At 39.1% G+C, this 19,454-nt stretch overlaps 1 protein-coding gene across 5 annotated transcripts in view; it reads right to left on the bottom strand.

Annotated features, from left to right (window-relative positions):
• The window catches only part of tanc2a (tetratricopeptide repeat, ankyrin repeat and coiled-coil containing 2a), a 139,526-nt gene that overhangs the window by 56,229 nt on the left and 63,843 nt on the right, over positions 1 to 19,454 (bottom strand). For 4 of the 5 annotated variants that reach the window (XM_053228572.1, XM_053228573.1, XM_053228571.1 and 1 more), the window contains one exon: positions 16,518 to 16,617. In XM_053228572.1, the coding sequence (XP_053084547.1) occupies positions 16,518 to 16,584 (67 nt within the window). In that variant the 5' untranslated portion in view covers positions 16,585 to 16,617. Of the gene's footprint in view, positions 1 to 7,610; positions 13,831 to 16,517; positions 16,618 to 19,454 lie in introns of those variants that run through there. The other variant, XM_053228576.1, reaches the window with a different exon arrangement.

Here is a 19,454-nt window from a genome sequence, read left to right as displayed (position 1 = left end):
TCACTCATTCATCTGTGGCTTTGAGTAAGAAGGTCATTCTCAATCCAGTAGCACCACTGATTGAGTTTCTCAACAGTACAGGCACCTGAATCTGGAAAATAGCCATCAAGGTCACCTGAGATGGGATCGTCTGTCAATCATCTCACCAGGCAAATAGAGGAGGTCACTCTGAACAAACTAATAATAGTCCATCACTGGGAATCGATAAGAGAGCACGGCCGTTGCTCCATTTTAAATGCAGCTGCCAGGAGGACAAGAGGGAAACTGAAAATGAATCTGTGTAACAGAATATACTTTGATGAACGGTCGTGACATCCCAGAAAATGATTTCCTGCACCACTGTAGTCAACGTCTTCATCAACTTCTGGATCATTATGTAAACTTTTGCTGTAACTACACTCATTAGCCATTTTATCAGGTCACTTATAGTAACTGTAGTCCACCTGTTGCACTGCACAAAGTATTTGCACCCCTCTACCCCATCCATTAAAGGGAATGGACCACCATAGCTGATATCACCACTTAGGTGATTGTACTTGGTGAGGTGGTTTATTTTTGTTGAAGAAGTGACCCTGTCATGGTAACATTTGGTTCTGGTACAAGTGGTAAAAGTAAGATAAACATATTATATTAGTATATTACAGTTAACACAGGCTATTACTGATTTATTGATCATTGAACCAAGGAAATGGTTCTGACATTTATCACTGTTGAACTGCAGCTCAAACTGTTTGTACGAGTGCTGATTGGTGCAGGGGAGCGTTTTAAATCACTTTCTAATTAGCCTCACCATTAAAATGGTTTGTATAGTGTTAGATTTGACACTTCAATGTAGGGTGTTTTTCTCTTTCCTAAAATTTTTGGTGGCTGAAATTTCAGTGCACCTCTAATATATGGTTAACTGATACTTAAACTTGTGTAATGTTAGCTAAGTCAAATATTCATTGAGAGATTTTCAATGCTTTTCAATCTCAGTCACTGCTTAATATTTAATATAAGAGTTGTGCTCCACTTAAACTGACCCCAGTTCAAATGTTCTACCAGGTTTAGCACAACACAAAATCTTTTGGTCGAGCATCAGTTCATGAGTTGGAAATTTGGGCTACTCAAACATGCTAGATATATAATTAAATTCTTTATCCTGACAGCCTGAATCTAGCTGCCAGCCAGTTTAGTCCATATACGAGTAGCTGCTAACTGGTGCATTAGCACATTAAGATCTCTGATAATCTTTAATTAATACAGACGCCGACATGTCTGAGAGCTTTATTAAAAGTTAATGATACTAGCCAGTTAGAAGTTTTCTCTGTGAACTTCCCTATAGTATAGGAGTACAGGCAATGATAAGAGACCGAGCGTCTGTCTGCTCCGTCTAGAAATGTGATCCCTGGGCGTAGTCTGCTACTGATCAATAATTAAGCATTTCTGCTGGTCATGCCATGAATTAATGGGAGCGGAGGGCTGCAGATGCACTCAGCTAATGATCTCTACATCTCTATTCCTCTTTTGCATCATTCTTGCTCTTTCCATTTTACCGGATGGGGTCAAGACGACACCATGTTCAAACATGGTACAACCCAAAGATGACTACAGAAACAGGAGTCATGTGACTCCTCCAATATGGCCACAATACAACTACAAAGATACCAAGACAAATTCTCTACCGTATTATACTATAGTATTATAGTGAACTCATAACAGTACAATTGTTATGTATAGAAGTGTAAAGAGTACTACAGTAATATGCAGGGGTGTACAGGGTGCTATAGTACTACACAATGGTGTACAGCATACTAACGTACAACAGAGTGTAAAGGGTCCTACTGTACCACTTAAAAGGTACTGTATACAGTATACCTATAGTAGCATGTAGGGCTGTAGAGTGCTCTACAGCCATGTATAATGGCATTACAGGAATACGTAAAGTTATAAAGTGCACTATAGACACTACTGAGGTATAGTACACTACCTCATATACACTACCTCAGTAGGGTACTATAGACACTAATGAGGTACATTGTGCACTATGGTACTACACAGAAGTTTAGAGAGTACTATAGTAGCACCCAGAGGTATACTGAGTATTAATGCACTATATAAAAGCTATATAGTTTACTATGGTGCATATATTACTGCAGTTCTACATATAAGTAATGCATACTGTAATATAGGATTACACAGAGTACTATAGTAGCACACAGAGGTATACAAGGTGCTACAGCACTAAATAAAAGAAATGTTGTGTACCATAGTGTTATACAAAGGTGTGTGTTATACTATGGTACATTATTTATGCAGTACATTACTGCATAAATAATGTACACTGCACTAAAGTACTACAAAGAAGAGTATAAATACAGTGTACTCTAGAGCTAAACAGAGGTGTATATTATACTACATTACTACAAAACTATAGCAGTAGAGTAGTATACAGAGTACTATAGTAGTACACAGACATATACAGGGTAATAAAAACCTACATAACAGGCATATAGAATACTATAGAACTATAGTAAAATACTACAAGAGAGGTGAATTGTGCACTATAATACCACACAAATGTACTTAAACTACTATAGCAGTACACAGAGGTATCCAGGGTAATACAGCACTGTATAAAAAGGCATAGAGTGTGCTATACTGCTGTACTACAGAACTACAACAGAAGGAAACTGTGCACTATAATGATACACAGATCTGTATAGAGTACTACAGTAGGCATACAGGGTGCTATGGCAGTACATAAAAGTATATGATGTTCTATACTGCTATGTACCGTACTACAACAGAGGTAAAATGTACACTAAAATACTACACAGAAGTGTATAGAATACTATTATAGCATATAGCACTATACTGTAGTATATAGCGCATTATACTGCTGTACTACAGCTTTACAACAGAGTCTACTACACCATACCATAGTGCTACACAGAATTGTATAGAGTACTATCAAGGTACACAGTTGTATACAGGACATTACAGTGCCACATCAAAGCCATGTAGTGTACAATACAGCAATACTACACTACTACAACAGAGGTAATTGTGAAGTATAGAACTACACAGACGTGTATAGAGTACTGTCGTAGTACATAGACAAACACAGGGTATTATAGTGCTACATAAAGACTATGTAGTGTACGAAAGTGCAATACTACAGTAGTACAACAGAGGTAATTCGTACACTATAGTACTACACACAAGTATAGAGTACACTATAGTAGTACACAGAGGAATACTGGGCATTACATCACTACATAAAAGGTATATAGTGTGCTATACTGCTATACTACAGTAGCACAACAGAGGGGAATTGTACACTATAGAGTACCAATGTATACAGAAATGTATACTGGGTGCTACAGTGCTACACAGTACTACAATACTACTATAGTACTACACAGAAGAGTAGAGAATACTACCGTAATACACAACGATATACAGGGCATTATAGTGCTATATAAAAGGTACTGTACTATAGTGAAACATACTGTACAACAGTATTATAACAAAGGTAAACTGTGTACTATAGTATGAGAGAAGAGTATGTCTACTGTGCTCCAGTATTACACAGAAGTGTATAGAGTTAATCAGTACACAGAGTCACACAGCACTAAATTAAAGGTGCACTAGATGTAAATGGTGCACTATATTATTAGAGTACTATAGTAATATACAGTGTACTGCAGTGCTACATAAAAGGCCTATAGCCTACTAGAGTGCCATACAGAGGTGTATATTGCACTAGAGCACTACACAGAGGTGTAGAGAGCCCTGTGGCAGTATATAAGACGTGTCTAGATTATTATTGTGCTATTACAGGACTTGGGTATTATAGATGTGTGCTGTTTCTCTCTGTGAGGTTTGTAAAAGCGTCTGAACCTCATTCATCCCTGTGGGACCTGACGTTCAGCCACCTTGACATGATAAATCTCCTAATAAGGCTGTGTCAGCAGAACATGGCCGAGTCGGCGTCTGGGGGGTGGGGGGAGGAGAGCGAGAGAGAGAGCGAGAGAGAGAGAGAGAGAGAGAGAGAGAGCTAATGGCTGACACACAGACTAACAGACTACACTAACACTGGGAACGCTGGAACCATCATCACACACCTTTCTGTTGGATCGGCGATACTGAATGATGCCACATGCTCACCTGTCCATTATTTAGAAATTAAATTAGATTTCTTTGGCACCATGTGTACCCTGTGTCTGTCAGTCCCGCTACTTGAAGACATTCATAATGTACATCACAACATATACAGCAGGTTTAACTAACATACTGCCAGGATAATAGTAGTGGAAAAAAACAAAACAAAAAAACAAAAAACCTGAGTTCAGTTATATTTTTAATAAACACCTACACATATTAATTATTTTATTTTTCAATTATTTTATGCTTCATTTTAAATAAATAATTTATAAATAACAATGTATTTATTTATTTAAATATAAAAATACTGCATAACAGCAGTACCTGTGATAAAAGTGTTGGCATTAAATTTCTTCATCAATTTATTTAATAGCAGCCAAAACAGAAGAAAATAGTCATGATTTTGTTCATCATAGACATTAGCTAATTTCGCTAGCTAGCTAGCTAGTTTAGTGCACAGGTACTGTAACTAAAAGTTTCCATTTACCTTGTCATCCTCCTCTAATAATATGCATATCATAATGTCATAGGTTTAAGGTTTGAGTTTAGTAGAGATTTAACTATTTAAATATCACGTTTTTTGAATTTATGACAATACTGGTAATCATTTTTAATATTTTTAGATAGATTTACATTACATTTTATGGCATTTGGCAGACGTTTGGCAGGCATTTCATCTATAATTGTCGTCTGTTACATTCTACCAATGGAAACATTGTCAAAACTCAACAGAACTATGTTTATTTTGTTCACTCGCGACCATCGCATTATTTGAAAGTTAGCAATTGGTGAAATAAACCTAGTGAAATAAACATATTATTTGATGTTAAGCCCCGCCCACTGAAAAGCTTGTTTCCTGCTTTACATGTCAATTCTTTATGTTTTTATTCATGACATATTCATGACATACAATTTCCTTTATACACAATAGGGTGAGAACATAAAATCACATAAAAATGTTTAAAAATGTTTTTCCTCAAAATCTTTTTTTTTTTATATTTAGAACAAAAAAATCTGGTTTTCTTGACTTGCATTCATGAAATGTAAAATTTTTAACTTCAATTTTTTTTTCTCATTCTTATCACTATTTGGAAGTATATTATAAATGTATTTCTCAAAATGTATCTTAGATTTTATACCTAAAAGTAACATTTGTATAACACATTTTATAAATGTGTATGATATGAATTTATAGTATGTACGATAATTTCTTGATTAAGCAATAAAAATAATATTTAAGTAATCTGTCCTGTAAGACTTTTTCTAGAGAGAGACTTCACAGTGATTTAACTCTAACATAGTCCATTTTGGTTTTGCAAATGTATGCATATTCGATTTGTTGAAGCCTCATTTGCATAAACAGACATCACTTTTTTTAAAAACCTTCAAATACAATTAAAAAAAACACAAAAAAAACTTGTAAGTAAATTAGGAATCAACTGGAATTGATTAATTGCAATATCTGTTGTTGATGTTGTGTCTTGCCTTAAATCTCCACAGTTCACAAAACTGACATTTATTTATGCAAATGAGGCTTCGTGTAATTAAATGTACATGAATTTGCATACATAATAAAACCAAAAATCTACCCTTTGGATGATATTAGAATGAAAAAAGTTTATTTCACAGTACACAGGGAAGGAGAGACACTTTACTGATAAAGCATGAGAGAGGGGGCGGCACATACAGACACAGACACACAACCACACACACACACACACACACACACACACACACACACACACACACACACGTACATGCACACACACCAACCTGAACCCACTTCACTATCTCTCTGCCGCTATCGCTCCACTGAGACCAAAGAGTGGGCGAGAAGCACTCACAGGGAGGGATGAGAGAGGAGAGGAGGGATGTGTGAGCATCTGTGTGTATGTCTATAACTGCTGTGTGTGTGTACGTGTGTGTGCCTGTATGACTCAGGATATGTGCGTGTGTTCGCTCATATTAGCGTAAGTGTGTGTTAACTTTGCATGAGCAGGCATCTGACTGTGCGTGGGTGCTTACTGGGTGCTAGCATATGTATGCAGATATTTCTGTGCATGTGTGTGTTTTGTGTGTGTGAGAGTATGTGTGCGTTCCTTTCTCATTAGGGTTTGAATGTTTTTTAAAGCCACAGAGCTTTTAGATCCTCATTAATAAGCTGTTGGATCAAGTAGTGACTCACCAGCAATAAAGCAGCAACACCAACGGAGAACTAAAGTGCATTCACACACACAGACACACACACACACACACACACACACACACACAAGTAAATTCAGACGTCTCTCTAATCTAATTAGTAGACCTTAATCATGTTTGTATGAAATGACTCACTTTCCATTAAACAGCAAAAATTTTAAAACAATGAGAGGTTAGTACAGGTGGGTGTGGCCTCATATGCTAATGAGTACACTTGACTGACAGTTCTCTTGCCAACACTCCCAGCCTGCTACATCATTCATACAGAAATAAACGCAGTAGTACAAGAAGCGAGAATCTGGATTGTCCATAGGTTTCTTCGTATATGTTTGCTAGTTTGCTTTCACTCGCTAGTATTGCTTTCATGTGCTAGTTATCTTTCACTCACTAGATTCCTTTCACTTGTCAGTTATTTTTCAATCACTACTTATCTTCCTCTCCCCAGCTTGCTTTCACTTGCTAGTTTGCGTTCACTCAGTAGTTTGTTTACATTTGCTGTTTATCTTTCTCTCACTCTCTCACTAGTTATCTTTCTCTCGCTAGTTTGCTTTCACTAGCTAGTAATCTTTCACTTGTTAGCTAACTTTCACTCGCTAGTTTCCTTTCATTTGCTAGTTATCTTTCCCTCCTCAGTTTGCTTTCACTCACTAGTTATCTTTCACTCACTCATTAGTTATCTTTCCTTCACTAGTTTGCTTTCACTCGCTAGTTTGCGTTCACTCACTAGTGTGCTTACATTTGCTGTTTATTTTTCACTCACTCGCTACTTATCATTTCCTCGCTCGTTTGCTTTCATTCACTAGCTATCTTTTCCTTGCTAGTTTACTTTCACTCCCTAGCTATCTTTTCCTTGCTAGTTTGCTTTCACTCACTAGTTTGCCTTCACTTGCTGTTTATCTTTGACTCACTAGTTATATTTCTCTCAATAGTCATCTTTCCCTCCCTAGTCTGTGTTCACTCACTAATTATGAATATCTTACAGTAGCTAAAACCTTGGCCTCAAAAGAAATTGCATACAGTTAAACTTAATTCACCTTTATGTCCTGTCCACTCCTTTTCCATGATGTAAGCCCTGCCCCTTACTGAAATCCATCAACTCTGATAAAAAAGTGAATGACCTCTGGTTGATTTTTGTTGGTGCCACTGTGAAAGCAGGGTAACACTGAATAGTTTACGCACATACATAAATCACCATCTATATTACGTACCATTTCTTCCTTTCATTGTTCACCAACTTCCGCTAAATTTCCAGGACTCACCTCTCCATGCTGAGTGTGTGTGTCTGCCAGGGTGAGTGATGGTACCATGATTGACGCCTAGAAGACCGGAAGAACACACAGTGGAGGAACAGACAGAGCACCGAGCGACACTGAAGCGAGCAAGCGTGTCCTCTCTGCAGTGTCGATGAGGACTGCCAGATTCCAGCGCCTGCACCAACTACACCACACACACTCTCTTTCTCGCTCTTGTGCGGGAGTGAGGCGGACAGACGCAGCCCTCCTTCCACTCATTCTCTCCCACACGATAACAGCTATTCAGCTGTCTCTCTCTCTTTCCCTCCCTCATCCCTCGCTCCCTACGCACAACCTCGTAACCTGTCCTGCATGCGATCCACCCACTTCCCTCTGATTCAGCAACACAAAGACCAAGAGAGGGAAGAACACAGCATTTCAGGATACAGCGTGTCTACACACATGCATACACACACAACATTAAAAAACGCAGTGCCATGTTTTCACAATGCCGTATATCTGCTCCTCGTTTTAAATGATGACACGGCAGTGAAAACGGAGGAGTGTGTTGTGTGGCTCAGCTCTAAAAGTGCAGCACTGATGAAGCACATTCTCTCAAAGTCACACACAGGGGTCAGATGGTTTGCTATCCAAACCACTTTTGTCACCATGTTACACCCTGTTCCTCAGCAGGGCACATAATCACAGATATGAATTGCAAAAATATGCATTAAAATGTATACGCTGTACTGATATGAAATAAAAAGCATCTAACATTATATGCACGCCATAACATTAACAAAGGTCATACCAGTCCTAGAATATTATAAAGGTCATACCAGTCCAAAAGAATATTGGCTATTCTTTGATTGATTCACTCATCTTCAGTATCTTGGTCAGGGTGGCGGTGGATCCCGGGAACACCGGGTGTGATAAGAAGACTGTTTGCCTTTGCTGTAACTTTGGAGGCTGAAAATCAAGAGAATTTGAGCTGCTATTTCAGACATTTGTCCTTGCTGTGACCTTGACCCTGTTTGGATCAGATCCAAAATCGATCTGTTTTCTTCTGCTGGTTACAGTGATAGTTCCATATAGAGCCTACAAACATTCAATCACTCCTTCTTGAGATATTGCACCAATAAGAATCTTGGACAGAAACACAGACAGACAGACAGACAGACAGACAGACGGAAGAACAGACAGACAAGCTGATGAATAGGCAGACAACCGCAAAACATAATGCCTCCACCACCTAGTGGCAGAATCATAAAGAGAAGCCAATAAATAAAACAATACTGAAGATATCTTCAGTACTAGTCATAAAGTGTGTATTCCTCAAACAATGTAACTTTTGTGGCAACGGTATCACATCACATCATTATATCATCATTTACTCCACAGCAGCATAGCGAGTCAAGCTAAAGAAAGCTCCTTTTATAAAACAGTCAAAATTCCAAAGAATTACAATGACACAATTATGGCCATCATCAGAAAGTTAAAAATAAACAAACGGTGATGTGTGTTTAGCTAAACTCAAGGGCTCCTCCTGCAGAAGCAACATTTCTTCTGGGTTCTGTGAGACACGGGAAATTAAGAAGCTCACCAAAATCTTTTTTTTTAATAAACTAATTTGTCTCTGATGACACAAATCAGCCTGAGGATTTGCCCAATTTTAGAGGAATGTACATTATCAGCTCTTTGTTTTCAGACAAGGGGTCACGTCCTCACGTCTCCTCTCTGTTCCTCAACAGAACCAGTCGTTGGTCTATAATTACAGACATATCGACATAATCAGAAGGTTCCCACTCGGCTCAGGCTTCTCCACAGCCGTCCGTGACTTCACAATCCGGCTTTGAATGGAAGCCCGGCATAGCAGCTCAGAGAGAAAAAAAAAGGATGATGATAATCTTTTTAAATAATAGAAGCAGAAAGACGGGTCTGGTCTCGAGGGGAAGGACGTCTTGCAGCTCAGCGTCTCCTCTGTGGGTTGCTGTGGTATCTGATTGGCCCGTTGTTTCTAAACCTCGCTTTTGTCAGCAAGGGCAAAAAGGGTACAACCTGGTGAAGGGGAGTGGAATGAGGCTACTCTCGTACAGATCAGAAGACTGGGATTAAAGGATTAAACAACATTAAAGGATGGGAAGAATGATAAGAGTCATAGTACTGAAGAGTCTTCTAGACCCCTTAACAATTTTTGGGAAGTCCCTTACAGGTTCTATGTAGAACCCTACAATAGAGTTTCTTGTATGTGCAAGCAAAGCATGTCTTGTCTTCTTGTGTATACAGTGTTTAACTGTGTAGAAAATAGTTTTAATACAACATTTTGTACAATTTTTATTTTATACTCCACCACATGAGCACCTTATACTGTCGTGTGTGTTGTACTATGTCCTTCATTATAATTCTTTTTAGCACATTACTATGGCTTTATGTGTCTTACTACATGTCTATGTCTACTTTATGTCTACACCTTTCTTGTAATATTGTTATAAAATTGTTGCAGTTACCAAGAATTTCTACTATCAAGAAACTGCTACCTGCTTTGAAGACTTTCACTATGAAGCGTATTCTGTATAACTCTCTGTATGTGGCAACGCTTGCATCTTGAATATTGAGTATTTCCCTATCAGAAATGGTTCCCAGCAGAACCCTATTAGGGCGCTCCATTATAGCATCATAAACAGACTGTATGTTATATAGAATCAAAAGTGTCAGTGGCTGGGAATTTCATTCCCATCTCCTTCTCCAGGTCATTGGTCAGACTGATTCTCCCCTATCAGAGTGATCAGTCACCTTATAACCTCAGATCCTTTAATTATCCAATCAACCCTTCCAATCAACACCCTTTTTCTAAGAGTGTACCAAGAGATATTAATTAACTAATTCATCTTCAGCAAGCACTTTGTCCTGGTCAGGGTTGTGGTTGATCCGGAGCCTATCCCCAGAACATTGGTGGGAATACACCTTGGATGGGCGCCAGTCCTTCACAGGGCACCACACACATATTCACACCTAGGGATAATTTAGAGTCATCAATCCACAAACCACAGGAAACCCATGTGGACTCGATGTGAAACTCCACACAGACAGTAACCCGAGCTCAGGATTGAACCTGGGACCCTGGAGCTATGAGGCAGCAATGCCCCCTTCCCTCATACTAAGACAGCTTAGCTAAAAGGTAAACATCTGACAGATTCTAGATATATAGAAGAAAAAAAAGAGCAATAATTTGGAGTGTATATCACAATCGTACTCAGTTACTGCACACACTCTTAGAAAAAAAGGTTCAAGATCTCTTTAAGAGTTCATTTGATAAATATGGATTATTAGCTTCCAGAAAAAGGGAGGAAAACACTTTCTACAAAGGTTCGCCACCGAATATTGCTATACATATTACCTTATAGGGTGTATAACACTACCAATGAACCAATGAGCTCGTTAGCTAACCAGCTAGCGAGGACGCTTTGGTAACACTGTTTAACCTTGGACCAAACCAAATCCTATCCAACATGGCACCTTGCCAACTACACTGTCAAACACTTCACCTCCTGTTACCTTACTCCTAAGAGATCTAGGACAAAGAAGACAGAAATTCTTGGAATAAGAACCTCACCGAAGGGATAAAGAGAAATCTAACTGTAGAAAACAAAAGTGGTGCTGACAGTGAATGCATAAAATAGCTCACTTTCATCACTTTTTGGATGACAGCCTTAAAAACATCCTGGGGTTTCATTTCTCTTTTAGGACTTTTATTGGATTTGGCTTTTGTGGTAAAGCACAACAGAAGCACTTAAATCTCAGTGGCAGCTATAAAAGTCTCAGGATACACTAATCTGCCTGGCTGATAGGTGTGTATTATATTCACACAACTACATTTGGCCCAGAGGTAGATCTGTCCACAGGTTAATTCACTGAAGAATTAATTCAGCTGTTTGGCTTTTAAAAACAGACCTGCCCAGAGTGCAACCGCCCACCTCGACTCAACTTGATTTCTGTAGCACTTTTTTTTTGTGTCTATTTACCTTCCATAAATATTAATTTAACATCGACTGGGTGTTTCCCTAACAATAAAGGTTTCACCTATGACTTTATCAAAAAAGTTGAACCCTTAACTATCCAAAGAACCCATGAGAAACCTCTGAATTTCTTAGTCACTAGTACATTTGAAATGGCAGGGCATGCAAAAAAAAAAAGAAAAGAAAAGAAAACCAAAATAGTCTTAATAAGCAAACCAGTGGCACTTTAAAAGCAAAATTTACTATATGTGTACACAAGTATTATGACTTCTAAATGCTTTTAAATATCTAAGAGGCCTCAGTGTCATTTCTCTGAGTTCAGTCGAGAACCTTGGTATGGGAGAATGCACATATATTATGTTGCATTTGAATTTACTATGATGTTATGCTAATTATATGCAAATTAAATCTTTTTTGTGTTTGAATGTTGAATTTATACATATGGTGCATTTAACATGTTGGGCGTGGTACATGAATTATTTAAATACAGCAAAAAAAATTCCATTGTTCTATCATTTGGACACTTTTTAACCGTTTTGCAGACTGGCTATGGAATTAATTATGGATCAATAAACCCCTCAATGATTTTAACATAAAAATTAATCTCTGGAAAACGTGTACAAAATGACCACAGACAGCCTCTGCATGATTTTCAGATTGGAAGCCGAAAGCTGATATAGTTTACCTCAGTGTCTTACATAAGCAGTGGCACTGTGCCTGATTGCTTTCACTGCTAAGCCTGACAGAACTGCTGAAGCTCAGCTAGAGAAAAGCCTCTCATTAGCGGGTTGAGCTCATCCTCGTCCAACAGGCCACAGAGAACCCTGAACCCAGAGGAGCTGGATTAACCACACTAATACAGAGACAGAAAAGGACATGACCTTTGGTCAGGTAGTGGATAGCTTTGGCTTTTAAATAAAATCTGTTTAAAATATCAGCATAGGAGTGAGTCTGGCCTTTTTGGATCAGTGCTGGATGTCAGTCGTCCATACACTCATGTGCATGTTTTATTGAAATCATCCCTCAGCAACATCCATTTCCTGTCAGTGCACTTCCTTTAGAGCAGGACTAAAAGTGAGTTCATGAAAATACAACTCAGCAATGCCAAAATAAGGCACTGATATAAATTTTTCACTGTGAAATTAAACTCCAGTAAGGAATAAAACACTCATTGTCATTCTGTTGACTAAAACACTCAGTGTCATTCTGTTGCAGGAAAATAATCAACAGCAAGCTGGTGTGATGAAGTGGAGTTACTGTTACCATCTCGAAGTTGCTTGTTTTCCGATAATAGCGCATCCTGAAATGTTTTATAGCAACACACCAAGGATTACACTGTATCCGCTGAAGAATGGAGCTGCGTTTAACGCTGTTCCCTCACCAGCCTCTCATTTTTCTCTCTCTTGAAGTTAATAAATCAACTCATGTTACCAAGAAACCGCAAAGCGTAAACTTCTCTGTCCTGAAGATGTATTTAGTACATGTATATGTATAGTATATATGTATAGTATATGTAGTATATGTTTTTTTCTGAAGAAAAATACTCTGTTGTAGGGTTCTACATAAGCCCTTTGAAGGTTTCCCTTTTCTGTCCCCTTGGTCTGTCCATTAGCTCAAATGATTGTACTAAAGATACAAAAGACGTACCATGGGGGCACCACCCCAGAGCTGAGCATGTGTTCATTAAAACCCCACTGTTTTATTACGACATGCTGTAAATATTCTCTGTGGACAGCTCTGGCAAACGAATGACAGGCTGCCTTCAGAGCACGTCCAAACTCCTTTCACGAGCCAGAGGGGTCTGGAGGCTAACCATCAATCGGCCGTGGATGCGCGTGCTTTCCGACACAGAGCACGATCCCTGCTGCATGCTCAGCAAGTTGCTCGCTACACAGATTTAATTTATGGCCAGCACATTATTGCGAGTGAGCAGTGTCTGTGTCTGGGGAGGCGCTGAGGAAAATCAGCCACTAGATTAGAAGACAGCTTGGATAGATCCTGAACCGTACCGAAAGCTCGTGGGAGTCTAACATTCCCAGGAAGAGATCAAAGGCAAACAGAGCTGCTATGCAAAAACAGACGACCACAGGAACGCACAAAGAGCCTTCTCATCAGCTGAAAAGGAACAAAAGTTTAAGCTTTCTAAAACTCTACACAACATCTGTGAGAGAAAAATGAGGTAAGGAGGCCATGAATTGGGTCTGGGCATCTGGCCTAGCATCTCCGTCACTACGCCCCCCCCACCCCGCCTGCCTCCACCGCCTGCCTCCACCGCCACCACACCGAGCTCTGCAGCTCCGTCACAAAAGCCCGGCGGGTGCTGATCTGATTTCTGCTACCCAGCAGCCGTGCAGCTTTTGTAAAACGAGCACAGTCAGTCTCTTTGTGACTCTGTTAAAACCAGAGAACAGTTTGAATGGGAACAGACGCTCTGGCAACGTCTTCTCAAGCCAGACACTTAACCCACAGTCTCTGTTTGAACTTGTGCTTGATAAAGTGTGTAGTGTGGCGTCTCCTCGATCACCACCGAGCACCACACTGCTAAAGCTTTATTCAGGGAGCAGTTTCACTAAATATGTTCTGTAAAAATAACTCGTTTCATTTTTTTTTTAAACCAAAAATGGATAATTACAGGACTAAACATGATTTTTTTCAGCATGTGCTTGTTTCTGTGCCTGGCTTTTACTGACTTTTCTAATAAACATAAAAAGCTATTTTTAAAGTATCCACATAAATATTTATCATGCAGAGATGATATTCAGGTCATTGTGAGTTGAGAGTAAGAATGAAGAGAAAAGTTTTAGGGACGCACAGGTTAAACATGAAGATGCAGCCTCATTATAAAACCTCAGACTCGTCATGAACAGTCATTATGAAAAAGACTTTTGATGAGTACTGAGACTTGTGTTAGACACTATGATTTATTATTAAAACTCAGGTTACATATGGCTCAAACACTCTGAGGGATTATGAAACCTCAGACTGGTTACTAAACCTCAGATCTGCTATGAATACAGTCTTCATGAAGACTGAGAATCATTATAAACATGAGGGAAGGCTGAGAATCATTATGGAGACTCACATTTGTTATGAAGATTTAGACTCATTATGAAGACTCAGACTCATTATGAAGATTCAGACTCATTATGAAGACTCAGACTCAGTATGAAAACTCAGACTCATTATGAAGACTCAGACTCATTATGAAGATTCAGACTCATTATGAAGACTCAGACTCATTATGAAGATTCAGACTCAGTATGAAAACTCAGACTCATTATGAAGACTCAGACTCAGTATGAAGATTCAGACTCAGTATGAAGACTCAGACTCAGTATGAAGACTCAGACTCAGTATGAAGACTCAGACTCATTATGAAGACTCAGACTCAGTATGAAGACTCAGACTCATTATGAAGACTCAGACTCAGTATGAAAACTCAGACTCATTATGAAGACTTGGCCACATAATGGAAAAATCCAACTCATGATGAAAACTGACACTCATTATGAAGAGACTCGTTATAAACACCAGGTCACATTATAAAAACTCAGACCCATTATAAAGACTCAGACTTATTATGAAGACTACGACTCCTAATAAAGAACAAGACACTTTATAATGGCTCATTAGGAAGACTAAGATTCATTAAAAACACCAGGCCAAATTTGCACCAATGCAAATGCATTACGAACACACAGATCCATTATAATCTCCAAGACTCCATTGTGAAGATGAATAATTTAGTGTTAGTTTCATTCCTTAGCCTTAAATATGTTATAAACACTCAGAAAGAGTCTGAGAGGCATGGACACAACATAGGACAAAGATGAGTGTGTGTGTGTGTGTGTGTGTGTGTGTGTTTGTTTAACACAGACACACCCCTGCAGTAAACCTGCCATACATATATACACAGACATGGACTGATGCACACAAATACACAGCGTACACACACCTTCATTGTAAACACACACACACACACACGCAGCCACACCCTCAGTCACCACACACAGCTGTAACTGTTAATGAGTGGCTGCTAGTTTACTATGAACATCACAGATGTCTAATCAAGCATTTTCTCTCTCTCTCTCTCTCTCTCTCTCTCACACCCACATATGCCCGCCCACACACACACACACACACACACACACACACACACACAAACACACACAAAGCCACACCACAGCTCTGCATTTAGCGTGTGTATAAAAGGAAGGGAAAGGTTTCTAAGTAAACACAAAGCACAACAGGGGTCTGTGTGACACACACACACACTCGCGCACACACACACGCACACAGCTCTACTGCACTGCCAGATAGACTGCTACTGTTCTTTCTGTTTTGAGTTTTTTTGAGTGTATGTGTGTGTGTGTGTGTGTTTTCCTCAGTGGAGTTAGCAAACAGGGCTTGGCGCACACAACATCTACTCAGAAGCATACAAACACAAATTATGAAATTATGTCCAATTTGGCTGGGGCTAATTAAAATGGCCGACTGACCGTGGCTAATGTTGAAGTAGACAGCTCACACTCTCATTAGCAGCTGCACTGGACCTCACACACACACACACACACACACACACACAATGGGTGGCCAACATGGCAAAAAATGTTACATCATTATACCCCGAAGACAAAATATACACAACATTCATTGTACATTTTATATTAGCAAGAAAATAAATAGAAACAAACAGATACTGGTGTAAAAATTAATTTTAAAGTCTATTAACCTCCATGATGTAGATACTGTCAGTAAGTTTTACAAAAGTTTTTTTGCATCAGACTCCTTCCATAAATGTTAAATAAACATGTGTATTAGCTCTTGCCAATCTATTCATATTGACAAGAGCTAATACACACACACACCCAACACACACACACTTATAACATCGATATGCTGAAGGCACTCCACTCACCACTGTTCCGGTTCTTGCGGTTGGACTTTCCGCCGCTGAGCAGCGCCTTCAAGCTGTTCCTGAACATGGCTGCACCGTGCTGAGTTCACGACAGGGAGATCTGCGTGGAGTGAGGGCGAGAGACATCGAGAAACAATGAGAAACAAAAGAGAGAGAGAAAGAGCAAAAAGTTAGAACAATGCAATTGCTCTGTAGTCAAACCATGCTAGCTTTATAGCTAGCTAGAACACAGCTGTTGAGACAGAAATGCAGATGGTGCAAAGACACAGTGACAACAGGAAATGAGTTTAAACTGTGAGGAAAGTCAACATTTCCCTCAGACGTGGTGATAAATTACAAAGAAAACCCTCATAAAAAGCGTAAATAAAATAACACTGACTTAGCACCAAGCTTTCATGGGTTCTGCGATACTGAAATATGTCAACGCTGAGTCACAAACTCAGTTAATGATATCAGAAAATTGACTTCCAATGATGTAAACAGCATAAGTTGATATGGTATAGTTCATATTTCCGTTGCGGTACTGCATCAGCTATCACTCTGCTAAATGACAATAATCAATTTGAATTTAATACGTTTGATTTAATTTGTCTGGAAAGCAGAAAACTTTTGAAGAAAGGGAGGCAGCAGAGTCAGTGTTAGCTTCTCCGCTAACCAAGAGAGGAACAATCATACAGCATTAAAAATCTTGCACAAAACGAAAAAAAGAAAGAAAGTTAACTAAATAAAATAAGTTTGCTCCATTTGTTGATTAATTTTCTATAACAGCAGATCCGACAGTAGTGCAGCTGCAAATCACAGGTGTATATTAATAAAATAGAGGTTATTAATGAAACATGTAACCGTTGATACAGTGAAGGTAGGAGATGTTTATTTAACAATTATGGAAGGAGTCTCCAGTGTCAGCGCTTTGTTACAGTCAGAGGTAAAGCTGTAACTTGAAGTTTTCCGACATCTTCAGGACGATTGTTTATAGCTGCGATAACGCAAGTCGTTAGTTAGTTAGTAGTACCACACCCTCCCGGCGTTGATTATTTTACGATCGAGTGTACGAGAGAGAGTATAAAAGCACAGGCCGTTATTTTGCATATTCCAGACTTGATTGTTACAGGAGTCTTTCAGCACCTACACAACGGAGGCCTTAAAGATGTTAATTACTGGTTTGCGTGTGTGTCTGTGTGTGTGTGTCTTTGTTCGGCATCTGCTGAATGCCACACGGGTGTCTGGCCGTTTCTGTAGCTGGATAAAAACAGATCTGGTTTATGAACCTGCTGATATTTAAACGTGCGTTGCAGTGTTTAGTGCGCTCCAATTGGACCTTAGTGGTTTTATTCCCTCGGTAAAGGGTACTAAAGGCCAGGCCAAGAGTGTGAATTATTGTCTGCTTGGTGTAACACACATTTTCATTCCACAATATATATATATATTATATATATTACATTATAAAATCTACACAACCATGTGGTGACACTGTACCAGAGAATTTACAAAGCAGTTAACAGTGTTTCATTTAAATTAGCCCAGTAAATTTTATTCACCACGCACATCTAAACAACGTCTGTCGACAAAGTGCTGTATAAAGTGCTTTATTTTTCCACCAATTACTGTTCTAAACTGCTTTAGACAATAAATCATACATACACATACACTATGCACTCAACCATTCCCAAACACTAAAGAATAAAAGTACATTTTAAGATTTGATTTAAAAAGGGACACTGAAGACGCCTCGCTGCAGCAACCGCAAAAGAATGCCAACCTTTCTGTTTCAGCTGAAAGTGAAGAAAGCGTGACCGCCGTTCAATGTAACGTACGAACAGGCGAGTCCATTTACAGTTTAAAAACTAGCAATAAAGCAATAAAACCTTACACAAATAAGCAAGCAACCCTCAGCAGCTTTACTCCAGACTTTAGGAAGAGTTATCTATTCATCTCAGCTTTTACATGTTTGCACACATTTTGCGTAGCTGATAACTATATTTGCGTTCCATCAGCGTAAAAAGTCAACAAAAACATTATATTCACGAGTTGCATGTCCAAGATGCTGGATATAAAGAGAAAATAATAGAGAGGCTAAAATAGAAGGTAAGAAGAGCATTGGTCACAAAACAACCAAGAGGCCATGAGTAATGCTCAACATGATGCTACCAGCACCGTGCTTCACGCTGGGGATAGTGCTCTCAGGGTGATGAGCGGTGTTGGATTTCCGCAAATGTTGGTCTAATCAGACCAATCCAGAGTATTGAGCATTTAGAACTGCGATTATTTGATTATTTTGGACCATTGCCTATATTCAAACCTACTGGATGTAAGGGGAAAATAATACTAGATCTAAAACAGTACGCCATAATGTGCTGAATAATCTCCATCAACACGGAACCAGAACTCTTCTGTCTAATCCAAACCGTGTATTAAAGCCTGTCCAATAAACTCGCAGCAGTGTTCAATTTAGCTCTGACTCTAGACTAAGATGCTTCCGGAAACCATGCAGATTATTATTATTTAGAAAACAGCAGCTGTTGGGTGACAACTTTCTCTAACATCGTAGACAGGAAAGGAGTTTGAAGATTGGACAGTAATTAAAGAGATCAGAGGAGTGAAATGATCTTTCGACAATAATCAACCGTTCTGAAATGGTACAGCCCGCTGTAGGGGTGTTTAGGAACGCTGCCAGCAGTTCTGCTGTATTTTCTTTCACTGGGTTAAAATCTTAATTATGGGGTCAACCCCCGAAACCCCACCCGAAATCACACCCTGCTGAGATCGTCTGCTCGGTATTAGGGGTTGCAGTCGGCATTTATTGACACGTGAGACGCAAACAGAGCCGGAGTGCTGAATACGAACGAGGGTGGTTTTAGATGTCTAGGCTGAAGATGAGACAATATGAAATCCTGCATATATCGTAGTTCAGAAAAATACAAATGTTATAGACTAGGT

This window comes from Pangasianodon hypophthalmus, chromosome 23 (genome assembly GCF_027358585.1).
Source record: "Pangasianodon hypophthalmus isolate fPanHyp1 chromosome 23, fPanHyp1.pri, whole genome shotgun sequence".
In the NCBI taxonomy this organism is placed as follows: Eukaryota; Metazoa; Chordata; class Actinopteri; order Siluriformes; family Pangasiidae; genus Pangasianodon; species Pangasianodon hypophthalmus.
Note: the sequence above shows the minus strand (reverse complement) of the source record. Positions and strands in the feature narration are given on the sequence as shown.